General features: G+C 37.4%; 1 protein-coding gene and 2 pseudogenes across 1 annotated transcript in view; 1 reads left to right on the top strand and 2 right to left on the bottom strand.

Moving 5' to 3' along the window:
• FBXO11 (F-box protein 11) overlaps nt 1-26,829 on the bottom strand; it is an 83,243-nt gene that overhangs the window by 16,582 nt on the left and 39,832 nt on the right. The window contains exons 2-9 of the mRNA XM_007537021.3: nt 9,026-9,153; nt 8,353-8,434; nt 7,782-7,926; nt 3,982-4,111; nt 2,457-2,540; nt 2,248-2,380; nt 628-734; nt 19-130 (exon numbers count right to left, since the gene is read on the bottom strand). Of these exons, the coding sequence (XP_007537083.2) occupies nt 19-130; nt 628-734; nt 2,248-2,380; nt 2,457-2,540; nt 3,982-4,111; nt 7,782-7,926; nt 8,353-8,434; nt 9,026-9,153 (921 nt within the window). The remainder of the gene's footprint in view (nt 1-18; nt 131-627; nt 735-2,247; nt 2,381-2,456; nt 2,541-3,981; nt 4,112-7,781; nt 7,927-8,352; nt 8,435-9,025; nt 9,154-26,829) is intronic.
• LOC132537757 (U1 spliceosomal RNA) lies at nt 3,061-3,215 on the bottom strand (annotated as a pseudogene).
• LOC103126154 (large ribosomal subunit protein eL33-like) lies at nt 10,272-10,673 on the top strand (annotated as a pseudogene).

The raw sequence follows: 26,829 nt of genomic DNA, 5'->3' as shown, positions 1-26,829 counted from the left end.
TATAAAGAAAACACCAACCTGTACAGGTACTTCGAATGATGCAGTGGTCAATAATAGGGCTACAGTTCACTGTTATCTCTAGGCAGTGGTGTGCATTGTGGTGTTGAGCAGATTTGTCATCTGGGTTAAACTGCAAAGCAGAAAGTTTATTTGAAAAAAGCTACTTGCCTAATGATTTCAATTTTTTTTTAATATTTTATTTTTATTTATTTATCCCCTTTTATTGCCCTTGTTGTTTTATTGTTGTAGTTATTATTGTTGTTGTTGTTGGATAGGACAGAGAGAAATGGAGAGAGGAGGGAAGACAGAGAGGAGGAGAGAAAGATAGACACCTGTAGACCTGCTTCACCGCCTGTGAAGCGACTCCCCTGCAGGTGGGGAGCCGGGGTTCGAACCAGGATCCTTATGCCGGTCCTTGTACTTTGCGCCACCTGCGCTACAGCCCGACTCCCTGATTTCAAATTTTTAACTTTAATTTTTTACCAGAGCACTGCTCAGCTCTGGCTTAACAATGATATGGAGGATTGGACCTGGGACTTCAGAGCCTCACGCCTGAGTTTCCTTGCATAACCATTATGATATTTGCCTCTGCCCCCCCCCCCAATTTTTAAATTAAAAATTCCTTACCCTTATTGTCATATATCCAACATAAGCATCCTCAGAACCTTCCATAAAAACAAAGGTTGAATCTCTAGTGTTTTCAATTATAACTTTGTCTGCTACTTTTCCAGGTGCTGTGAAGAAAAAAATGTAAGCCATTATTACCTTTATCAGACAGATACAACAGGAATAATCACTTAAAAATAAGTATAGTACTTTGCTGTAAAAGTATTAATACGATATAACTATTGGTTTTTGATGTGTATTTTTTATTTTAAATATTATCTTTGGTTTCTTTATTGGACAGAGACAGTCAGAAATTGAAAGGGAAGGAGTAGAGACAGAGAGATACCTGCAGCCCTGCTTCATCACTCACAAAGCTTTTCCCCTGTAGGTGGGGACTGTGGGCTTTAACTCGGGTCCTTGTGTATTATAACATGTTTGCTCAATTAGGTGCACCACCACCTAGACTCATGTATTTATTATTAATTTTGTTTGTGGATCCAAGTTTTTGCACAGATGTAATTTGCACATGTGATACCACTGTGCTAGGCTCTTTTCATTCAGAGAGACCACTGCACTAGACTGTGTGCCGTAGTTATCTCCCAAATGCTGCAGAGGCAGATTTGCTTCATTAAAAAAAACAATACGGGGGGGCCAGGTGGTGGTGCACCCAGTTGAGCACATACATTAACATGTGCAACGACACAGAGGTTTGAACCCCCCACTCACCACTTACAGGTGGGGAGGTTTTATGAGTGATGAAGCAGTGCTGCAGATGCCTATCTTTCTCCCTTTCAATTTCTCTGTCCTTTTAAATACACACACACACACACACACACACACACACACACACACACACAAAATGGCCACTGGGAGCAGTAGATCCATAGTTTCAATAGAGTGCTAATGATAAGCCTGGTGGCAATTTAAAAAGACAGTAATAATAAAAGTAATTATCACCTTTTCTTAATTTAATTGGGATTAATGGTCTATAGTAAATAGTTGTTGATACATGTGTAAAATTTCTAGACTTTCTATTTTTAAATTTTTTTCTTTTAAAAATTTTTATGATTTTTTTTATAAAAAAGGTAATTGGATAGACAGCTTGAAACTGAGAGGGAAGGGGGAGATAGAAAGGGAGAGACACAGAGAGACACTTGCAGACTTGCTTCACCACTCGAAAAAGCTTTCCTCCTGCAGATAGGGACTGGGGGCTCAAACCAGATCCTTGTGCACTGTATGCACTCAACCAGTGGTGCCACCACCCAGCCCCAAATTTCTCAACTTTCTATAAAACACTCTTACCCCTAGCCTAGGTCTTCATGCACTAGGACCTGAATGTCCCCTCACTCTCCAGTCCTTTACTTTGGTGTAATACAGCAAATTCATTATTTTTAAATCATAACACTGCTCAGCTCTTGCTGATGGTGGCACTGGGAACTGATCCTGAGACTTCAGTCTCAGGTATGAAAGCACTTTGCACAACTATTTTGCTATGTACAATATTTGATTGCTACTCTTTTTTCCATTAAGATATTATCAAGATTCATTTGAATTTTTAGTTATTAGTATCAAAAAGAAAGTGCTATGTATATAAAATGAATAAACTTAAAATTCTTATAATAACAATGCACTTCAAAATACCTGCACCAATCATGGTGATCGGAGATTCAATATATATCCATTCATCGGTATATATCCCAGAATGAACAAAGATTAGTCCATCAAAATGAGCTTCTTGTACCCCACCAAGGGCATCTTCAATTGTGTCATAGTACTAGGGGGAAAAAAGTGTCAGTATAGAACTGCTATGTCACCATTTTAAGTCTTATAAAAGTACAAATTAAACTTACCAACATATTTTCTCTTCCTTTATATCTTGCAGGGTTACTGTAGAAATGTTCAGCAAATCCTGGCTTTACATGTGCACCTTTATACTAAAATGAAAAAAAAAAAAAGGAAAAGGGGATACTATTAATATAAATGTTTTATATTAATTTAGTACTATATAATTTTTACTGGCGAGCATAACAATCTCATTACTGCTATTGCAGGACATTGTTGTTGGGGCTGTCCTATACAATGTAGGATAGTTAAAAGCATTGTCACTACACTCTAGGTATCATCATCTTCTTCAGTTGTGACAACCAAAATTATCTCCAGATACTGTGAAATGTCCCCAATGGGGCCAAAGCACCTCAAATTAAGAAGACTCAGTAAGGACCATATGAAAATAGAGTTAAATGTAAAACTTTAAAACAACCACTGAACACTAAGTTTGAAATTTTATTAGGAAACATGTTATACTTTCCTTAAAAAGCATAACTACTCTTGGGCTGATGCCTACTGCTACATGCAAATGATTAATTAGCACACCAGAATGCACATGAACTACTGATTAGTTTCTCATTAAATATTCACTGGCTTACTTTTAATATTTATTTACTTTTATTTTTTTAGAGGAGATCACGAATGCAGTCCCCCACTAAATTATGTAGTCAAGTTTCCCACTTGGGGAAATTGTAGGGGCCCGCACATCCCAAGTGCAATGGATAATCCTTGCCCTAGGAAAACCACCTTCATGATTATGGTTATCTCCCCTGCCAGAGCACTGCTAAGCTCTGGCTTATGGTAGTGCTGGGGACTGACCTTGGAGCCTGATGCATAAAAGTCATTTTGCTTAACCATTAAGTTATCTCCTTGCCCCAAAAGCCTATTTTTAAGCTCTTTTCTTTTCACCAGAGCACAACTCAGCTCTAGCTTATGGTGGTGCTGGGGATTGAACCTGAGAACTCAGTCTCAGGCATGAAAGTCTTTTGTAGAGGGAGTTGGGTGTTAGCGCAGTGGGTTAAGCCACGTGGCGCAAAGTGCAAGGACCAGCATAAGGATCCGGGTTCGAGCCCCCGGCTCCCCACCTGCAGGGGCGTCGCTTCACAGGCGGTGAAGCAGGTCTGCAGGTGTCTATCTTTCTCTCGCCTTCTCTGTCTTCCCCTCCTCTCTCCATTTCTCTCTGTCCTGTCCAACAGTAATGACATCAATAATAACCACAACAATAAAAAAAAAAAAAAAAAGAAAGTCTTTTGTAGAACCATTATGCTTCTCCCCAGCCCTTACTTTTTTAAAAAGAAACTTATTTGCAGATATATAATATAAACAAACCATTGTTTTATTTTTTAAAACTATCTTTACTTATTACATATGAGAGTGTCATATGAAACAGAGACAAGACAGACACACACACACACTGTCAGAGGCCCACTCTGGTACATGTTGTACCAGAGATTGAATCAAGAACCTCAAGCACTAAAATTCAGTGATCTACCAGCTGAGTCATTTCCCCAGCAGCTAACCCATTACTTTTTTATTTATTCTTCTTACCAATTGCTGGAAACTTTCTTTCCAGGGATTTGGATGTTCATATTCTTCTGGATTAATCTGATAGAATTTACCAGGCTCAGGATGCATCATAGGACGAGTATATTCAAATACTTCCATATATAATCGTTTCCTAAAAGAGGAAAAGAATCAAAGATTCCCTCACAAAAAGTAATTTAAATAACTATAAAAGTTATTTGAGGCAGGCTGGGTGGTGGTGTGCCTAGTTGAGCAAACATGCTACAAAGCACAAGGACCTAGGTTCAAGACCTAGGTGCCCACCTGTGGGAGGGTAGGGTGTGGGGAAAGCTTTGAAAGCCGGTAATTTTCACTGCAGGTGTCTCCCTGTCTTTATTCAGTAAATAAAACTGAAATTAAAAGATGTCACAAATTGTTTGAAGCTTCAAAAACTTATAAAACAATTTTAAATACAAAGCTATTTTGGGGAGTCGATTAAAAGAAAGCAATCATTATGAAATACATTGCACCCCGAAAATAAAGATTAAGTTTTCAAAATTGAATAGTCCAAAGAAGAAAGCCACTTTCACTGTAAAAGGGTCACACAGTTATTATTTAAAGGGTTATCAATAAAGTACTTTTAACTCTTTTTTTTTTTTCCTCTCTCTTTTTCATTTTGGTTTCAGTGCAGGGAATGAATCCAGAGCTTTATCACTGAACCCACTCTCAGGTCTTTAGCTTAACTATTATCATTTCAGTTGATTTACATCCTATCAAGAATCATCAGGGGCTATGAGGTGGTGCACCCAGTAGAGTGCACACATTACCATATCTTAAGGATCTCCGCTCAAGTTTTCAGTTCTAGAGGGAAGCTTCACAAGTTGCTACATGTATCTCTCCTTTTTCCACTCTCCCTCCATCAAAGAAAATGAAAAGAAAAAAAAAAAAAAAAAAGAAAGTGGTTGCTCAGAGTGGTGGAGTCCTAGTGTAGGCACCAAGCCTCAGTGATAATCCTGGTGGCAAAAACAGATAATCAAATCTGAAGCAAGTGACAGTAACATCATTTCTTATACAAAATGAAATGAACACTTCGCTGTCTACCAATGAATTATCCTGGTTCTTTTTAATTTTTTTCCCTCTTATTAAAGGAATTAATGGTTTACAGTCAAATACAGTAGTTGGTACAGGCGTAAAATTTCTCAGTTTTCCATGTAACATTTTTTAAAATCTTTATTTATTGGATAGAAACAGCTAGAAATTGAGAGGGAAGGGAGAGAGAGAGGGAGAGAGACACCTGCAGCCCTGCTCTAACACTTGGCGGAGCTTTCTACCTGCAGGCGAGGAAAGGGGTTCATACCTGGGTTATTGTGTACTACAATGTGTACACTTAAGGAGGTGTGCCACCACCTGGCCCTTCCACACAACAATCTAACCCCTCCACCTTTACTTTGGTGCAGTTCACTTTTTTTTAATCAGCTAGTTTTATTTATTACAGTTATGATTAGATGGCATATAGTTTTTTATTTTGCTCTTTTCAGCTTTTAACATCCCCCCCCCATATATTTAAAATCTGGGTCTGGGGAGATAAGAGAGCATAATGGTTATGCAAAAATACTTTTTTTGGGGGGGATGTACAGTGGTATACCCAGTTATGTGCACATAGTTCTAAGCATAAAGCCCTGCTCAAGAATCAAGCTGGGTTTGAGTCCCAGCTCTCCACCTACAGGGGGGACACTTCACAATGAAGCACGTCTGTGGGTGTCTTTCTCTCTCCCTCTCTATCTCCCTCCTGCCCTCTAAATTTGTCTATCAAATAAAGTAAAATGGAAGAAATAGCTGCCAGGAGCAGTGGATTCCTAGTGTCAGTGTTAAGACCCTGCAATAACCCTGGAGGTAAAAAACCAAACAAATAAACAAACAAAAAAAAACAACCTTTTTTGTGCCTGAGGTACCAAAGGTGCTCAGGCTCAAGGTCCAACCACTGTAGGCTAGAGTTGAGCAGTTCTCTGCTAAAAAAAAAAAAAAAAAAAAAAAAGACAAAGAAGAAGAAAAACAAACAAATAAAGAAAAACTCTGAATAACTACTATTAATAACCATATCACAACTTCCAATCAGGTATGATATTTTTCTTCTTTTTTTTTTTTGTTTTTAATCCACAGAATCGCTCAGTTCTGGTTTATGGTGTTGCTAGGGATTAAACCTGGGAACTCAGAGTCTCAGGCATTAAAGTTATTTTCATAACTGTTATGCTATTTCCCCAGCCCACATTGTTCAATCCTAAAGTATACTATTTACTGAGTTCACTCCCTTACTGCTAAATATTTATATTATTTCTAACTCCCTCACTCTGAACTATTATTTAAAAAATCCATACATAAGGTAAAACAATGTTTAGAAGTAAGAATTGTTGGGCCAAAGGACATGTACATTTTAGGGTTCATGGTCACTACTGTCAAACCATTTTCCAAAAGCAATGTACAAAATCGACCCTTATGTAAAATACCTAATTTAATGTGTTGTTTTAAATTAGATTTAGTTTTGTTTCTAAAAAGCAATTAAATGAAGAGCTCCCATAATCAATCACTTGCTATTGAATGACAACTAGCAGAGAAAGCACTTCATTTGTTGTTTTGTAAGTAATGCCTGAACTAACATACTGTGCTTGTAATAACCAGGGACTACATCAAATTGAAAAGCTTCTTCACAGCAAAAGAAACCACTACCCAAACCAAGAGACCCCTCACAGAATGGGAGAAGATCTTTACATGCCATAAATCAGATAAGAGTTTAATAACCAACATATATAAAGAGCTTGCCAAACTCAACAAGACAACAAATAACCCCATCCAAAAATGGGGGAAGGACATGGACACAATATTCACCACAGAAGAGATCCAAAAGGCCAAGAAACACATGAAAAAATGCTCCAAGTCTCTGATTGTCAGAGAAATGCAAATAAAGACAACAGTGAGATACCACTTCACTCCTGTAAGAATGTCATACATCAGAAAAGGTAACAGCAGCAAATGCTGGAGAGAGTGTGGGGTCAAAGGAACCCTCCTACACGGCTGGTGGGAATGCACATTGGTCCATCCTCTGTGGAGAACAGTCTGAAGAACTCTCAGAAGGCTAGAAATGGACCTACCCTATGACCCTGCAATTCCCCCTCCTGGGGATATATCCTAAGGAACCCAACACATCCATCCAAAAAGATCTGTGTACACATATGTTCTTGGCAGCACAATTTGTAATAGCCAAAACCTGGAAGCAACCCAGGTGTCCAACAACAGATGAGTGGCTGAGCAAGTTGTGGTATACATACACAATGGAATATTACTCAGCTGTAAAAAATGGTGATTTCACCGTTTTCAGCCGATCTTGGATGGACCTTGAAAAAATCATGTTGAGTGAAATAAGTCAGAAACAGAGGATGAATATGGGATGATCTCACTCTCAGGCAGAAGTTGAAAAACAAGATCAGAAAAGAAAACAGAAATAGAACCTGAAATGGAATTGGCGTATCACACCAAAGTAAAAGACTCTGGGGTGGGTGGGTGGGGAGAATACAGGTCTAAGAAGGATTCAGAGGACCTAGTGGGGGTTGTAGTGTTATATGGGAAACTGGGGAATGTTATGCATGTACAAACTATTGTATTTACTGTTGAATGTAAAACATTAATTCCCCAATTAAAAAATAATTAAAAAAAAGAATTTATAACTTTCTAATACTGTTCTGATTATTTAATTGTAACTATTTATTCACACTTCAACTTCTCTACCATCTTTAGCATTTTGGGTAGTAAGTAACGTATCTCAAGATAATAAGGAATAAATTTTCACTTACCACAAAATTGGATCATTAGCAAGCTCACTGAAACGTTTACACACACAGGCTGCTCTACAAAGATCCTGTTCTAGCAAGTAAGAAAAGATTTTTAGAACCACTTCATCAGGCAGTTTCTCCTGAAGGTACTGTTCAGCAGGTGCTGCTGCAAAGAGATTAAGAAGAGGAATATAAACATTACGTTGTCCAATGAATAGCTCAAATAGCTGATTTTTTTTTTCAAAGAGAGAAAGCATGCATGTGTACACACATGGGCACCTTTCTGGTATACACAATGCTGGGGTCTAAATCCCAGACCCTATACACTTAAGTCCTATTTACTGTAACCCTGACCACAACACCTTTTATTTCATGATGACAATAACTTTACATGCATTTTGCTTTCATAGATGACAGATCTAACTTCTTGTATCTTGACTTAAAAAGGTCAGTGTTCTCATGCTTAGTCTTTTAATAGTCACTTTCTAGATTTCTAATGTAACACTACAATTAATTTAACTGTAATTTTTTTTGTTTCAAACACAACTAAAAAACATTTAAAAAAATTTCTTAGTTTTCCCACAGGAAATACCTGAAAGATCTTGAGATTTTCCAGATACTCTTGCACGCTTCGCACGATGACCAAAGTTTTCTGTAGTCGAAGTAGAGGCACCCTTCAAAAAAATAATAATAATAATAGAACTGATTAAGCACTATGGTGGAGAGAGAGGGCACACTGGTGGTAGGAGAAATGGGTTAACACATTCTGAAGAGAAATGAAATTATATCTAAGAACCACTGTCATGTAAAAAAAAATTTCTGAAAAAAAATAAAAAAAAATAAAAAAAAATAAAATAAATAAAATAAAAAATTTCTGGATTTTTTTAAATGAAGGTAATATTTATTTTTACCAGAGTACTGATCAGCTCTGACTTACTGTGGTGTGGAGGACTGAACCTGGGATTCTCAGAGCCTCAGGCATGAGACTCTTTGCTCCTTATCATTTTGTTTTTTAAATATCTTTATTATTGGATAGACAGAGAGAAACTGAGAGGGAAGGGGGAGATAGAGACGGAGAGAGACAGAGACATCTGTAGACCTGCTTCACCACTAGAGAAGCTTTCCCCCTGCAGATGCAGACCAGGGACTTGGACCCAGCTTATAATCACCTCTCCTTTATAATCACTATTTCTAAGGAATCATTACATTTCTTTTCTTCTCTTAAGTTTCTCACTGGAACAAGAAAGCAGTTACATTTAACTTACCTCCATACTGCTCTTTGTAGGACACGCTGTTCTTTTCGGCAAAAGAGTTTTTCTACGAAGTTGGTATGGGCTGTTTTGTGCACCAGGACCTGATTCTTCTGCAACCATATCTGCAGGTACATCATCATCTGTTATAAACAAAAGCAATATGAAAAATAGCACCTATTTTTAAAAAACTGCTCTATGGATGTTGTTTAAATACTTCAGAAATCTGTGGGATAAGATGTGACTATATAAAATTCCTATCACATGGATAACCAAGAGATCGTTTTATTTCTACTTCATTTCTTCAAAATAAATTCTAAAACAGATGATATATTTCGATATTTTAGATAATCATTACAGTCCAACAGAGAAAATTATCTTTACAATGTTAAAGGGGAGTAGTTCCTTCAACATATGCCAAACAACATGAAAGGCATTAAAAAAAGAGGCAAGGGGGAGGATATTCACACACTAACGGAACTAATGAAAATAATGAACCCAAGTAGGGTATGGAAGCCACCTGGCAAGGAGTGTCAAAATTGAGAAAAGGAGAAGGAAAGTATTCATGGAGATGGTTGGACAACTTGGTTTAGAATACTTTCCTTATCCTATACCAAGAAAGCACTTAGAATAACACAGGTATGTCAAAAGGACGCAGAAATCAGCTTGAATGTTACTCCACCAGAAAAAATACGTTGAGGCATAATTCACATTGGAACTAAATAACCTACTAAATATACAGCAATCCAGAAATTCACACTGCCATAAATAAGTGAATAAATCAAAAGTTTGATAAGGAATTGGATGATTAAATTAGCCACCCAACACATAAAATATTTATTAGAATGGGGAAAACAGTAATTCTATCATAGAGATGTTAAACACACATTGCCTTAATCAAATGATCAAAATGAAACTATGTGCCACTTGACAGTATACAAGATCATCATTTGTACAATATTCCTACCAAAGGCCTCTAACCCAAATTTGCTCTGGATAATCATCAAAATTGTCAAGAAAATCAAGGAATGTCTAAGGACCTTAGACTGAATTAACTGGGATTGAAGATTAAAGAGATCCGGCGACTAAAATACAACACATGGTTTTGCTAAATGGATGCTATTGGAGGGAGACACACCTTCTCTGTATTGTACTTTTAATTCGTTTTAATTAAAAAAAAAATCCCTAACGTGTGTGTATGTATGTGAAGTGACAATATAAATATGGACTATAGGTCTTCTGTTATCTTGGGGCCCTGTGCGGGTCTGCTGGACATGTGAAGCTGCAGCTATGGCTGGGAGGCTGTGGAAGAAAGCCATTGCCATTTATGTTGGCTATAAGCGGGGCCTCAAGAACCAGGGAGCACACAGCTCTTCTTCAAAATCGAAGGTGTATATGCTCTAGATGAAACAGAATTCTACCTCAGCAAGAGATGTGCTTATGTGTACAAAGCAAAGAACAACACAGTGACTCCTGGTTGTAAACCTAACAAAGCCAGAGTAATCTGGGAAAAGGTGATGGGTGCTCATGTAAACAGTGGGATGGTTCGTGCCAAGTTCCGCCGCAACCTTCCTGCTAAAGCCACTGGACACAGAATCCATGTGATGTTGTGCCCATTTAGATTTACTGAAAAATAAATAAAATTATATATTTGTACAAAAAAATAGACTATATAAAAATGTTTATATTGCATGTCCTTATCATATTCAAAGGTCTACAAATCATTTAAAAAAGACCCAACAATTCAACAGAGAATCGGGCTAAGCATATGAACAATTCATAATTAAGTAAAAATGAAATTCTAACAAAATTTTTTGATACTTTTATATAGTAGATCACAAAAGACCAAACTCTGACTATATCCTAATATTATCTAAGTAACACAACAGAAAAATTCTTAACTATTCTAAGCAATTTCCTCTCTAGAAATGGATTCATACCAAAATATTTACTATAGTACTGTTGCTATACTGTAGGGAAACAATCAACTGTTTATCACTTGGGCCTTACAAGAGCGACTATACAATGGACTACTAAATATTATTTTAAAAATACAGTATTTCTATGTAGAGTGAAATAAAGTATATAGGAACCAGAGTACACAGAACTCTCGTATATGCAAATCCTTACTAAAGTATAACTCCACGATGGCAAAGTCAAAGAAGCTGCAACCAACTGAATACAGAACTGAGCCTCAGTGAATGAAGTGAAGTTTTGCAAAAACAAAAACGCGGTTGGGGAGACTGCATTATGGTTACACGAAAGCCTTTCATGACTGAGGCTCTGAGGTGCCAGGTTCAATCCCCAGCACCACCATAAGCCACAGCTGAGCACTGCTCTGGTCTAGAAAGTATCTCTAAGATAAAAACAAAACAAAATATAAAACAACAACAACACAAAACAAAAAAAGCACCCAAATAAGAAACATATGAACCTCCTAAAGGTTAAAATTACATTGGTTTAACAAATTGTATATAAAAAAAATAGAAAAATAAGCAAGTGTCCTATTTGAGAACGTGTGTGGTTAGTTATAGAAACAGCCCATATTGGTGACCTTGGGAGTACTACTGCACTTTTCAATGGAGGGGACAGGGACACAGAACTCTGGTGGTGGGAACCTTTAGAAATTACATCCCTAGATGGGCTGGGCAATGAATGATAACACCCAGTTAAGTATACATAGTACTAAGCCAAGGACCTGTGGAAGAATCCAGGTTTGAGCCCCCAGTCCTCACCTGCAGGGGGGACACTTCACAAGTGCTGAAGCAAGTCTGCAAGTGTCTCTCTTTTTCTTTCCCTATTTCCCCCTCCCCTCTCAAGTTCTCTTTATCTTATCCAATAAAATAAAAAATAAAAAAGGCCACCAGGAGCAGTGGATTTGTAGTGTCGGCACAGAGCCTCAACAATAACCCTGGAGGGAATGAATGAATAAATAACAAAATTATACCCTATTACAATTTCATAAACCAATAAAAAAGTCATGACTTTTCCAACAATGAAATATTATCACTTCATTTGTGATTTCTTCTAATATCACTTTGGACTAACTTGGAAAATCATGTAATTTTTCTTTGTACTGTGCTTTAGTTAGAAAACATAGCTAGTTGTGGTCTGGGAGGTGGCACAGTGATAAAGCTTTGGACTTTCAAGCATGAGGTCCTGAGTTAAAATCCCGGCAGCACATGTGCCAGTGATGTTCTTTCTCTCTCCTCCTATCTTCTCATTAGTAAATAAATAAAATATTTTAAAAAAAAGAAAACATAACATAGCTAGTATGACAGCCTGGGTATTTGTAAGAGTAATCCCTTTGTGGTTTAATATCTGATTCTTTACTGTCTTATGTGTGCTTAAATGAACATCTACATTCCATTTTTTTAAAAAGTTTAAACATGTATGAAGATTAAGCTTATTGTGTTGTTCTGTACCATAGTCTATACCCTCACTTTTGTTGGGGGGATGGTAGTATCAGTTTATCTACAACCAATGGAAATGTGCTTAAATTTCCCACTATACCTAGATAGTCCATTCACTTGTGTTGTGTACATTTTTGCTAGATATACTTTGAGATAATATTGTGATGTATAGGCTCAAGAGTATTGTTTTTTTCCTGGTGAATTATTTCTTTCATCATCATGCAATATTCATTAATAATGATTTTTGCCTTAAAATGCTGTTTGGCCAGATGATATTTTCTTTTAGCTTTTTGTTTTGCTTCATATCAGCCTAATATATTGTCGATTCTGTATTTGATTGGTTACCATTTAGATTTCGTGCATTTAACCAGATGCACCACTGCCTGGCATTAGAATTTTTTTCCCCAGGAACTATTATTAGCAATGGTTACCAGTACTTTATATCCCGTTTATAGAAAACAAAAATTCAGAAAGGAACTTGTTGGCCGGGTGGTGGTGCACCGGGTTAAGCGCACGTAGTGCAAGGACCTGCGCAAGGATCCCAGCTCCTCACCTGCTGGCGAGTTGCTTCACAGAAAGCAACTGCTTGATTTCCCACACTTCCAAATTCATAAGCTCATTTTCATGAACATCTGATATGTACCTCACCCAGATAAGTACCTCACCCAGATAGACTTCACAAATATGAAGCAAATAAATAATTTGTTAAAAAACATGAATAAAATGAATGGTTCATGGTAGCTGTCAAGTGGGTTGTAAGGATCAAAAAAATCATATTAGATTACAGTCTAGAAACAAAACCTTGTTTATAGCTCTTACCATTATATCTATGAGAATGCCATTATTTAGACATTAAGCTGAAACTAAACTAATAATTAAAAATATTCTAGACTAGCTGTCTAATAGAAATGCAAGATGACACAAACATGCAGTGTGTGTGTGTGTGTGTGTGTGTGTGTGTCTCACCAAGGCCTCATACACATGTAATCTCACTGTTTCTGGGCTAATTTTTTTCTCTCAAGAGTAACACAGGAACAGAGACCACACAGCATTGGCACTTCTCCCAATATGTGGTGTCAGGATTCAAACCTGGGTGATGCACATGACAAGACGTGTGTTACCAGGTGAGCTATGCTCTGCCTCCATATATGTAATTAAAGTTTTCTAATAGCTATATTAAAAAATTAGTGAAGGTGATTTTAGTTATCTACTCCTACATACACATACAACCTAATATTATATAAAAATGTGTTTTAACATGTAATCAATATATAGTTAATTCTTCTGCAATTCTAGATGTTTGAAAGTAGTAGATATAGTATATATTAATATTATATAAATATTTATATATATAATACATATATATAAATATAAATTATAGTATATATTTTATATACTATATAAAATATAGTATATATATATTTATATATATAATTTATATTATATATAATATTATATAAATTCAAATAAACCATATATCAAATGTTCAGTAGTCACAAATGGTTAGTGGTAACTTTAACAAGACCACAACTTAACAAGACCACCTTTATTAAACTTCTATCAGATCTCGCAAAGAATTTAAGTTAGTATATAATTAAAAGGATGTCATTATAGCATTTTATAAATTTTTACTACAAACTTAGGATTTTACTATAAATCATACACACAGGTGTGAATCATCACTATAAATATAACTATGTAGACAAAAAAATTCTGCAGAATAACCATGGTTTTAAAAAATAATCTTTGAATTCTCTGGTAGCAAAAACAGCATTGAGAATTTATATGAGGGTTCACTTGAATGAGAGATTTTAATTTACATTCTGAGGCTAGCAGAATACTTTAATAGTTTGTATACCTTTACAATTATCTTAAAATATTTATTTATTCTTGGCTAGGGGATATAGCATAGTAGTTATGAAGAAAGATTTTCATGCCTGAGTGTCCAAAATTCTAAGTTCAATCTTTCACACCTGAACAGTGTTCTGGTTAAAAAAAAAAAAAAAAAACAACTCTCGCCAAAACCTGAATTGTTGACTGGCTGTGATTAAAGTCTTTTTTTAGTTATACACTAACCTACAGTTAGAGGGGTAGTTTATAAAGCTTAGTTCACAGAAGTATTTTTCCTCACAATTCATTATACCTATTCCACCTTACTTACCCACAGCCACAGATCAGATTGGAAACTTAGGCAAATCTATGCTAGTAACTCTGTGTTTAGAAACAGTTCCTAGTCTCACAGTGTAAAGAACCACACTTGACAACTGTTTCTAACACAGTTGGGAAGTACACAGCTTTTCTTCAACTACTTAAAAAAAAAAAAATACAATGGGTTGGAATCGACACAAAATTTATATTAAATACGTTACAATTTTAACAAATATTTAACAAATTTTACTAATATTTTTAAAGTAGAATACAGAAAAAACTTTAAACTCAACTTGTCTCTAATGCATTGTGCATATATAGTTACAAATTTTGAAGTGTTTTAATTATTTACGATGATATACATACAATATAAACATATATTACTTTAGTTCAATTTTCACTGAGACATGCTATAGAAATTAAGACTGGTCAGGGGCTAGAAAAGGGCTACCCTGTAAGCTCCTATGAGAGGGCCTGCGTTTGAGCACAGAAGTTTCATGAGTGGTGGAATAGTGCTGCAATGTCTCTCTCCACTCTGTTATCGCCGCCTCTCAATATTTATTTATTTATTTACTTATTTATAAAATGGAAACAGCAACATGACCATAGGAAAAGAGGGGTACAATTCTACACAATTCCCTCCACCAGAACTCCATATAGCTTTCCTATTCTTTGATCCTCTCGGAGTGTGGACCCAGGGTAATTATGAGGTACAGAAGGTGGAAGGTCTGGCTTCTGTAATTGCTTCCCCGCTGAACATGAGCGTTGATCCATACTCCCAGCCTGTCTCCCTCTTTCCCTAATGGGGCAGAGCTCTGGGGAAGTGGGACTCCGGGACACAATGGTGGGGTTGCCTGCCCCGGGAAGTCTGGTTGGCATCATGGTAGCATCTGGAACCTGGTGGCCTCGCCCAAACTTCCTAAGTTTTGAAGATGCCTCCTTGCAGAGTTCAGGCCAGGTGTTGTCTTTGGAGACTTTGGGGCCTCAGAACACTCTTAACTTCTAGCTTGTGATGGTGTTGGGGACTGAACCTGGGATGTATGAGTCTGACAAGATCATTTTAGACTTTAGCTTTATGTAATTCAGAACCAAATAAGATGAACATCAGATTAGTATTAATAACTAAACTAACAACTCAGCAGACATTTGTTAAAGTACTTATTATAAAGCAGGAAAGATGTCAACAAACAATCTTTATTACCACAGTATGATGTTGGAACTATTATTCCAATCTTATAAATACGGAGACTAAATTTAGAGATAACTTTCTAGAAGTAAAAGAAGCAGGAAGGTAGGATTTGATTCAGGAACAGTCTTCAGTTTCATACAGCTTTCCTTATAACAGCAACAGGAATGACACAAGCAAACAATATGCACGCAGCTAATAGTTTGTCAATGTGCCAGGCACTGTAATAATCATTTAACAAACATTTTGTCTATATTCCTCCTTTAAAGACAATATTACTTACTAGTCCAATCTGTGTATTCTGTTCATAGGTATATTCTATAAAAATATTTTTCTTTTCTTTTTTCCAGAGTTGGGCCTTGCACATGCATGATCTGCTCGGGGCTGCCTTTCATTCTTTCTTTCCGTCTGTCTGTCTGTCTATCTTTGTATTTCATTCTAATCTATCTAGAGATAGACAAACAGAAGAGAGGGAGAGACATCAGAGCACCTGTCTGTCTGTCTGCTTATCTTTGTATTTCATTCTAATCTATCTAGAGATAGACAAACAGAAGACAGGGAGAGACATCAGAGCACCTATTTCCTATGTGGTACCAAGGCTTAAAACTGGGCCTTGAACATAGTATTTACCCTGCCTGGTGAGCTTTCTTTCTAGTCCAGTATATTCTTCTCAATGGTCAGCCAAGTTTCACACAGTCTTATTTTCTCCCAATTCAGACATTTATTTATTTGGGGGGGGTGTGAGTGGAGAGAGACAGAACCAAAACAAGTCAGACTGCTTTTTTTTTTTAATGTCTGATTTTGCACTTTATTACTTGTATCAACAGGTTAAGAAAGTACAATGCCCTAGAAATGTATTTATATTGTCTGTAATGGCACACAAAACATTAACTTTCAGAGATACCACAATCTCCTTAAATGTAATTTTAACCCTCATTTTGAGCCAAGCACAATAATTTCATACAATAAGCTAGTATACATAACAATCTCTATATCCTGAACTACAGACTGCTTTCTAATAGAAATTTGTACAAATTCAAATCAACTCTGTCTAGTTGAATGACTTTAGACAAACCAATTCATTCTTCTAAACTAAAATTCTTCACCTGCAAAAGTAAGGACTACAAAAGCTGAATAAGGGCAAGAGACTAGCATACTTGAATGAAGACTTTTTTTTTCTTTTTTAATTTAAAAGGAAACATTGACAAAACCATAGGATAAGAGGGGTGAAATTCCACACAATTCCAACCAGATCTCCGTATCCCATCCCTTCCTGATGGCTTTCCTATTCTTTAACCCTCTGGGAATATGGACCCAAGGTCACTGTGGAATGCAGAAGGCTGTGGGATGCAGAAGGTGGAAGTTCTGGCTTCTGTAATTGCTTCCCCGCTGAACATGGGCGTTGACAGGTCGATCCATACTCCCAGCCTGCTTCTCTCTTTCTCTACTGGGGTGAGGCTCTGGGGAAGCGGAGCTCCAAGACACACTGGTGGGGTTGTTTGTCCAGGGAAGTCTGGTTGGCATCATGCTAGCATTTGGAACCTGGTGGCTGAAAAGAGAGCTAATATACAAAGCCAAACAAATTGTTGAACAACCATGAACCTAAAGGCTAGAATAGTGCAGATGAAGAGTTGGGGGGGGGGGGTCTTCCATTTTGTAGATAGCTAGTAAGCCTATTTTAGTTATATTCCAAAGGGCCTGGGGCTATACTAGTCTCCCCCCCCAGCCTGAAATCTGATATGCAGGTGGATCCAAGTTATTATCTGGGGAGATGATGTCATGGCTGCAAAAAGGACCAGAAAACTGGATCAGGGGTCATGAGTGAGAACGTTCCAAGCTGCCCCAATATCTGGACCTATCTTCCTTAGGTGTAGCATAAAGTATGTTGTCCATATTTCCTTTGGAGGATGGAACATTCGAATGAGGACTCTTCAACCACTACCAGGCTACCCCATCACCTCAGGCATTAGTTGGAGAATCCTGGGATTCCCACACAGACATGATGGGCCTAAACCTCGAATAGATCCATCTCTCCACTGTCACTGGGCATCTCCATCAGGAACAACAAAATGGACCCCTTTGGGGGCCCCTATAGGACCCTGCCATCAATGTGGATCAACAATGGTAGAGAATGTTCCATTCTCTGAAAGGAGGTTGGATAACATACTTTACCTATCATCCAAGGAAGATGGGTCCTGAAACTGGTTCAACCTGGAATGTTCCTACTAGTGACCACAGAATGCGAGCTCAGACCTACAGGGATACAGAGTTACATAGGCTCCTGGGCTGACTATGGGCCCCAGATCAAATCGATGGGGTTTACAGTTAACAATATTTATACTTTTCCCATACTTGGGAGCTATTTTATTCCCCCTTTCCAGCCATGACATCATCTCTCCAGATAATAACTTGGGTTCACCTGCATATAGATGTCAGGCTCAGACAAAAACTAGTAAAGTCACGGGCCCATTAGAACATACTAGATAGACCTACTAGCTTTTTCCACAAGAGACCCTAAATTACCAGCTGCAATATTCTTGGCTTTAGGTTCATGATTAGTAAACAATTTGTTCTGCTTTATATCTTGTCTTTTTCAGCCACCAGGTTCCAGATTCTACCATGAGATCAACCTGACTTCCATGGGCAGATGACCCCACCAATGTGTCCTGGAGTCCCACTTCCCCAGAGCTCTGCCCCACTAGGCAAAGAGAGAGACAGGTTTGGAGTATGGATTGACCTGTCAATGCCCATTTTCAGCAGGGAAGCAATTACAGAAGCCAGACTTTCCACCTTCTGAACCCGTAATGATCCTAGATCTATACTCCCAGAGGGTTAAAGAATAGGAAAGCTATCAAGGAAGAGAATGGGATATGGAGTTCTTGTGGTGGGAATTGTGTGGAATTTTACCCCTCTTATCCTATGGTCTTGTCAGTGTTCCCATTTTATAAATAAAAAAATTTAGAAAAAATGAAATAGATAAAACTAGGAAACAGTAATCCTCAAATTTTAGCAAGAATCAAAATATGTCTCGTTAAAATATATTGCTGAGCTCCACCACTAATGTTTCTGAATCAGAAGGGGAGGAGAGAGTGGGAGTTTACAGTGCTAACAAGTTTATAGTGCTTCTGCTGCAAATAAAGAAGAGTTCTTGAGAGCCTGGTGGTGGTACATTCTGTTAAGCAGCACATATTACAATGTGCAAGGAACAGGGTTCAGGCCTCCAATCCCCATCTACAGAAAGTTAGTTTCTCAAGGGGTGAAACAGTGCAGCAAGTGTCTCTTTCTCCCCTCTCAATTTCTCTCTATCCAATAAATTAATAAGTAAAAAGTATTTTTAAATAAAAGTTCTTGAATGGCAAAGTAAAGCATTTGGTTTTATTACATTTTAAAAGGTAAAATTTTCAAAATAGTATTACAACATCACTATTTGTTAAAAGGTGACTTTGGACAGCAATGTGTACATGAAACTACAAGACTATTAATAAAGATTAGTGTGAACTGAGGTAGTTACAGTAATGGTGGAGAAGGGAGCCCTAAAATTTTATGACTCTGTTACTCTTCCCAGCTAATGTTTTTGCCACTATCCATGGGAAGGCTATGTACACACATTACTGTTACCCATAAAATACAACATGAATCAAGGCAGAAACCACTTTCTGGCTTTGTAAAGTCATTGTAGTATCATTACTAGGGATATAATGTTCAAGTTACTGTAATCTATTTCTATTTCAAACTTAAAGGAAATGGGGGAGAATGAAAGAGAGGTGGGCTCATTTTATTTCAAGTCTACTTAACAGTATTAATAAGGAAATAAGACATAAATTTCAACAAAATAAGATAAAGTAACCAGTACATAAAAGATTACAATGGATTTTTTTAAAGAAGATAAAAACATGACAGTTAAGTGATGAGGCAAAGCAGAGAAAACTATTGTCTAGGAAATAAGTTAGAGGATGTAACAAAAGGAGCTGTCTAAATTCCTTAAAAACTGAACTCTAAAAATTCAAGAACACATGATTCTGAAAACAACAGGATTTACTATAGATAATAAAAGGAAGTCAAATCTCATTAAGCCATCAAATAAGAGTAAAAGTAGAATAAATAAATTTCCAATGTATAGAGATTTACTAAGTTTACTTCCTATGGAACCATTTATAAATAGTTATTAGTGGGTATAACTAATGAGAATAAACATAGAAAAGAAGACAAACTGGAATACAGTGATCAATGAAGTCATCACAGAAACGCCAACAGAGGAAGAACAAGATAAAGGATGGAAAGCAGACAGAAAGGAACTAGTATATATTATAACAGGGCTCTAAAGGAAGACAGAAAATATTACGTAAAATATTACGTAAAATAAAATCTATCTAATAGTTAGCAATGATCTCTTCTAAAAGTGACCTAGGAATAACATTAGGCAGTAGAGAAAGTAACAGGCTAACATGCACTTGCCTCTCAAGATATTAATTATTGGGGGTTGGGCGGTAGCGCAGCGAGCTAAGCGCATATTGTGCAAAGCGCAAGGACCAGCGTAAGGATCCGGGTTTCAGCCCCTGGCTCCCCACCTGCAGGGGAGTCGCTTCACAGGCAGTGAAGCAGGTCTGCAGGTGTCTTTCTTTCTCTCCCCAGTCTTCCCCTCCTCTCTCCATATCTCTCTGTCCTATCCAACAGCGAATGACCATCAACAACAACAACAATAATAACCACAACAAGGCTACAACAACAAGGGCAACAAAGGGGGGGAAAATGCTCCTCCAGGAGCAGTGGATTCATGGTGCAGGCACTGAGCCCCAACAATGACCCTGGAGGCAAAAAAAAAAAGATATTATTATTGCTGGCACTAATCTAACCTTACAAAAGAAGTCAACATATTGTGTCAATAGTAGAGGAGATACAAAATTAAGTTTTAAATCTGCTTATTATTACCAGAGGCATTGGAATAATATGCAAAAGCAGCAGTGACTATAGTATAAAACTTTTTTTCCTTTTTTTTTTTTTAGACAGCCCCATTTCTTTAAAATTAACAAGTCTTGGGAGCTGAATATATTGGAATCATAAGGAAGTTCTAGCAGATTGTTTTTTTAAAAGTCTTGTTATATTTGGTCTGGGATTATTGATCAGCAGTAGAGTGCATGCTTGGCATGTGGGATTGTGGATTCAATCCTTGGCAACAACAACAACAACAAAAAAATCACCATTATTTTGTGCTTTATAATATAGGCAAAGAAAAAAAATAAATAGGTTTTACTGATATCCATGAACTACTAAAGAACAGCAGATGGCGCTAAAACTCTATTTTTATATTATTGCCTAGTTTCACAAATTAGCTGAAATTAGTTTTCATCTTAGACTTGAAGAATTTTATAAAAGAATTACAAATTACCCAAGTTTTCATATAGTATACTAACAGACTGACATCAATGACAATGTTCTACAATATAAATATGTATTGAAAACACAATACTGACAATAATGCATCAAAGCCAAAATCTTAAATTGGAAGTACTTTTTGGTTTTACTAAAAATTTAAACCACATTTTACAAAGGACTAGAAAAAACATTCAAAATTAAAGGGTTAATATAAAATTTATATAATAAACTCTTAATGGCATTAGCTGAAAAGAATGACGGTATAGGCAACTCTTAATCTTTACTGATTCTTAATATCTGTAATGTAAAAACACTATCCCAATAAAATATGCTAAGATCATTCAGAGTTCAACATAATACGTAAAGTTAAAAAATACATTGGGAGGGAGTTGGGCGATAGCACAGCGAATTAAGCACATGTGGTGCAAAACCCAAGGACCTGTGTAAGGATCCGGGTTCGAGCCCCCAGCTCTCCACCTGCAGGGGGGTCCCTTCACAAGTGGTGAAGCAGGTCTGCAGGTGTCTTTCTCTCCCCTCCTCCCTCGATTTCTCTCTGTCCTATCCAACAATGACAACATCAATAACAACAATAGTAACTGCAACAACAACAAAAAAAGGGCAACAAAAAGGAGTAAATATTTTTAAAAAATACATTGGGGACTTGAGGAAAAACAGTCAATATTTGCTTTTATGATATCATTTTAATATATTTATTTATTGGATAGAGACAGAAATTGCAAGGGAAGGGGGAGGTTAAGGGAGGGATAGGGGAAGACACCTGCAGCACTGGCTCGCTGTTGTACATCTTTCCCCCTGCCCAGGGGATGAGGACATCTGGGGACCTGAACCTGGATCCTTGAGTGTTGTAACATGTACACTGAACAGGTGTGCCACCACCTGGTCTCCATGATGTCATTTTTATCGTTCACTTTTATGACATCTGGGCTGGATTAGGCAGAGAGAAAACTAATTTGTACTTGGGTGGAGGGAAAAGAAGAACATTTGGCAATATTTAAAATTGTAGTGGTCTGACAGGTGGTACAGTGGATTAGGTACTGGACATTCCAGTATGAGGTACTGAGTTTGTTCCCCAGCATCACACACACATTAATGCTCTGATTCTCTCATTGGTTTGGTTCTCATTGCTTTAAGTAAAAAAAAAAAAAAAAGTAACAGTATTGAGTAATTTACATGGAGAAAAGACACTACATTTTCATGAATTAACAAATGGAGAAGGCCTCAAGAAAGGTTCTGGACCAACTAATTGATTTTCTAGAAAGTGTTCTGCTTTAAGGATAGCAGAAAATAAAAATAAAGAAAACCAATAAAATAAGAAGAAAATCCAGTTACAGTAAAAAGAAACAATAGTTTTTTATAGATAATATAAACAAATACTATATAAAGAGCTAGGCTGGTTTTTTGTTTGTTTTGTTTTGTTTTGTTTCTTTACCAGAGCATTGATAAGCACTGATCAGTGGGACTGAACTTGGAACTTTGGAGCCTCGGGTATGAGTCATTCTGTATAGCCATTTTGTATATCTACCCCCTATCCACAAAGATGTAGTTCACAAAATGCTTTGTAAACGATAAAATTTCATTTTTCACTAAACCTACTATTTTGGGGTCCTGGAGTGAAAAATTTCAAAGGTGTTATCTGATTATTAGAACTGTACCATCCTTCCACTAGACTGCAGAGGTGAGACATAAACTAGTTTTATGGGTTTGTTATTTTGAAACCAATTTATAATCTGGCATGTTTTACTGGAGATCTACACATACTGCATTTTAAAAGTTGATATTTTAGTCATGTTTATGGAATGTGAGACTATGCAGATCTTTTCATTTATAAGACCACTTACAACATAACTAAAGTAGTTAAATGAGAAAGTACAGAAAGGTTGGGCCAGGTAGTGGTGTACCTGGTTAAGTGGACACATTACAGTGCATGAGGACCCAGGTTCAAGGCCTTGGTTTCCACCTATAAGGGGAAAGCTTCACAAGTGGTAAAGCAGAGCTGCAGGTGCCTCTCTTTCTCTCTCCCTCCCTCCCTACATCCTCCTCCCCTCCCAATTTCTCTATCCAATAATATATATATACTTATATATATATATATATATATAGTAAAAAGTACACAAAGTAGTAGTACAAAAAAAAGTCAGAGAGAACTAAGATAGGCACTAATTTTAAATTTTTTTAAAGATTTTAAAAAAACATTTATTTATTCCTTTTTGTTGCCCTTGTTGTTTTATCATTGTAGTTATTATTGTTGTTATTAATATTGCTGTTGTTGGATAGGACAGAGAAATAGAGGAGGGGAAGGCAGAGAGGGGGAAAGAAAGATAAGACATCTGCAGACCTGCTTCACCGCTTGTGAATCGACCCCCCTGCAGGTGGGGAGCTGGGGCCTGGAACCAGGCTCCTTAAGCAGGTCCTTGAACTTTGTGCCACCTGTACTTCTGCCTAACTCCCCTACTTTTAAATTTTTAATTGATTAATTGATCTATTTACAGACACAGAAGGCAGAGATCCCAGCAATGAAGCTTCCTTAAATGTGGTGGGGGGTCTGAGTCATTCACAGAGCAAGGCAGCACACTATCCAAGTGAGCTATTTTGCCAGCCTAACAGAAGCTACCTTTAAGCAACCCACAATTAGAATAGTAAGTAAGATCTAGATTATTTTATATAAGCAACGAGATCTCCTATCAGGGTACAAGAAGAAATTTTTACAGAGGATAGGTAAATCACTAACACATTTACAGATAAACGGTATGTATGTCAATCACATACTCTGACTCACAAATTGGTACAAATAGGGAAGTAAAGCCTTTACATTAAATTCTTTAAATGTTCAAATCAGTCAATATATGTTATTAATCACACACTTTTGCTATATGAGACAAGAAAATACAATTCTTTTTTATTTTGCCTAAAATATTAATCACTTCCAGATTATTTTCATCTACATATTCAAATAAAACATCTGGGTACTCTATTTAAACCTAGAGTAAAATAATTCCTTATCTATAAATGAGTACAATACAGTTTATTGTATGTAATTATGAATCACTCTGAGTTACATAGTAAGTGCTCAATAAATTAAAACAAAACCGACAATTTTATACAAGTCCAGTTAAACATACATGGCTTGAAGTGCAAGCACCGGCATAAAGATCCCGGTTCAAGCCCCTGGCTCCCTACCTGCAGGGGGGTCGCCTCACAAGCAGTGAAGCAGGTCTGCAGGTGTCTTTTTCCCCTCGCCACCCCCCCTTTCCCTCCTCTCTCGATTTCTCTCTGTCCTATTCAACAACAATAGCATCAATAATAATAACTGCAACAATAAACAACAAGGCAACAAAAGAGAAAAAAATAGCCTCCAGGAGCAGTGGATTCAGTGCAGGCACTGAGCCCCAGTGATAAAAAAAAAAACAACAAAACTCATGCCTGAGGCTCTGAGGTCTCTCAGGTTCAATCCCCAGCACCACCATAAGCCAGAGCTGAGCAGTGCTCTGATCTCTGTCTCTTTGTATCTCCTCATTAAAATAAACAAAAATATTAAAAAAAAAAGAACACTGTCTACATCTGTATGCAAATCTTAAATATATTTAAGACATTATGGAAACAATATGAACTCACTCAACCGAACTGATTCAAATCCCAACTCTATTACCTAGCTATTTGACTTTGGGTATATTACTTCATCTCATTCCACTTTTAATCTTCACAGCTGTAAAATGACAGGATCCAAGTTTGAGCCCCTACACCCCACCCGCAGGGGGAAAGCTTCACAAACAGTGAAGCAGGTCTGCAGGTATCTGTCTCTCTCTCCCTCTCTATCTTTCCCTCCCCACTCAATTTCTCCTTATCCTATCAAGTAAAATGGGGGGGGGGGGAAGCAGTGGGTTCATTATTCAGCAATAATCCTGGTGGCAATAAAAATAAGTATTATTGTGAGAATAAAATATAATGAAAGGGGGAATTTCTCATTTATCAGAGTAAAGAATGACACCCAGAAAAGGAAAATCAAAACCGTATTTTAAGACCAAAAAAATCCTGAGAGACAGCTCAATAGGTAAGATACCTGAATTCCCATGCTGCTAGCTCAGGTCTGACTGAGTCCAAGTATACAGGAGATGCTACAGCAACAGAGGAAGTTTCATCTGTGGTGTGTCTCTCTTTCTGACTGAAAAAAGTAACTGAAAATGGTGAAACTGTGCACATATACAAGGTCCCAGTTCCATCCAACAGGCCCCTCCTCCACAAAGACAGGATCCTGGAAAGGTCTCACTTAGTAGGGTGCACACTTGAAAATATGCACAAAGCCCCAGGTTGGAGCCAGGGCAACAAGTGACAGTGCCATGGCACTGTGGAAGCTCCACAAATGGTGCACTGCTGTGGTGCCTCTTTCTCTCCATAAAAGCATGAAAAATTGGTCCAAGAGCAATGAAACCATGCACACTCAAAGTCCCTGAACCACCACAAAAAGGAAAAAAAGAAAAATCAACCCAAACACTAAAGCAATGTATAAATCAAATATTCTTTCTTTTTAAAAATAACATGACATCTACAAAATAAGATTATTATATTAAATGTTCCTAGAGATTCTTCCAGCTTTTAAATGACATCACATGGGCAGGAGAGATAGCATAATAGTTTATGCAAATGATTTTCATGCCTGAGGCTCCAAGGTCCCAAGTTTTTTTTTTTTAATTTTTAAAAATTATCTTTATTTATTGAATAGAGACAGGTAGAAATCGAGAGGGAAGGGGGTGATAGGGAGACAGAGACACATGCAGCCCTGCTTCACCACTTGTGAAGTTTTCCCCCTGCAGGTGGGAATCAGGAGATCGATTGAACCTGGGTCCTTGCGCATTTTAACTTGTACATTCAACCAGGTGTACTACCACCTGGCCCTGTTTTTTTTTTTTTAATTTTAATTTATTTTCCATTTTTTATTGTTGTTGTTGATGTCATCATTGTTGGATAGGACAGAGAGAAATGGAGAGAGGAGGGGAAGACAGAGAGGGAGAAAGGAAGAGACACATGCAGACCTGCTTTACCACCTGAGAAGCGACTCCCCTGGAGTTGGGGAGCCAGGGTTTGAATCGGGATCCTTACACCGGTCCTTGTGCTTCATGCCATGTGCACTGTTTCTTTCTGTTTGTTTGTTTTTAAGTATTTATTCATGAGAAAGATAGAGAAAGAACCAGACATCACTCTGGTACATGTGTTGCCCAGGATCGAACTCAGGACCTCCTGGTTGAGAATCCAATAATCTTATCCACTGTGCCACCTCCTGGACCATAGTTATTTTTTGTTTGTTAATATTTACTTATTCCCTTTTATTGCCCTTGTTTTATTGTTGTAGTTATTATTGTCGTTGTTGATGCCATCGTTGTTAGATAGGACAGAGAGAAATGGAGAGAGGAGGGAAAGACAGGGAGAGAAAGACACCTGCAGACCTGCTTCACCGCTTGTGAAGCGACCTCCCTGCAGGTGGGGAGCCGGGGCTTGAACTAGAATCCATAGGCCCGTCCTTGGACATTGTGCCACCTGTGCTTAACCCACTGTGCTACTGCCCAACTCCTAGGTCCCAAGTTCTATGCCCCATAAGTTGAAGCTCACCGATGTTCTAGAAAACAAACAAAACCAAACAAAATTATATCACAAAACAAATACTCAAGATCAATTTAGCAAAGTTG

Source organism: Erinaceus europaeus, chromosome 3 (genome assembly GCF_950295315.1).
Source record: "Erinaceus europaeus chromosome 3, mEriEur2.1, whole genome shotgun sequence".
Taxonomy (NCBI): Eukaryota; Metazoa; Chordata; class Mammalia; order Eulipotyphla; family Erinaceidae; genus Erinaceus; species Erinaceus europaeus.
The sequence above is the reverse complement of the archived record's forward strand: the minus strand, read 5'-3'. Positions and strand labels throughout refer to the sequence as shown.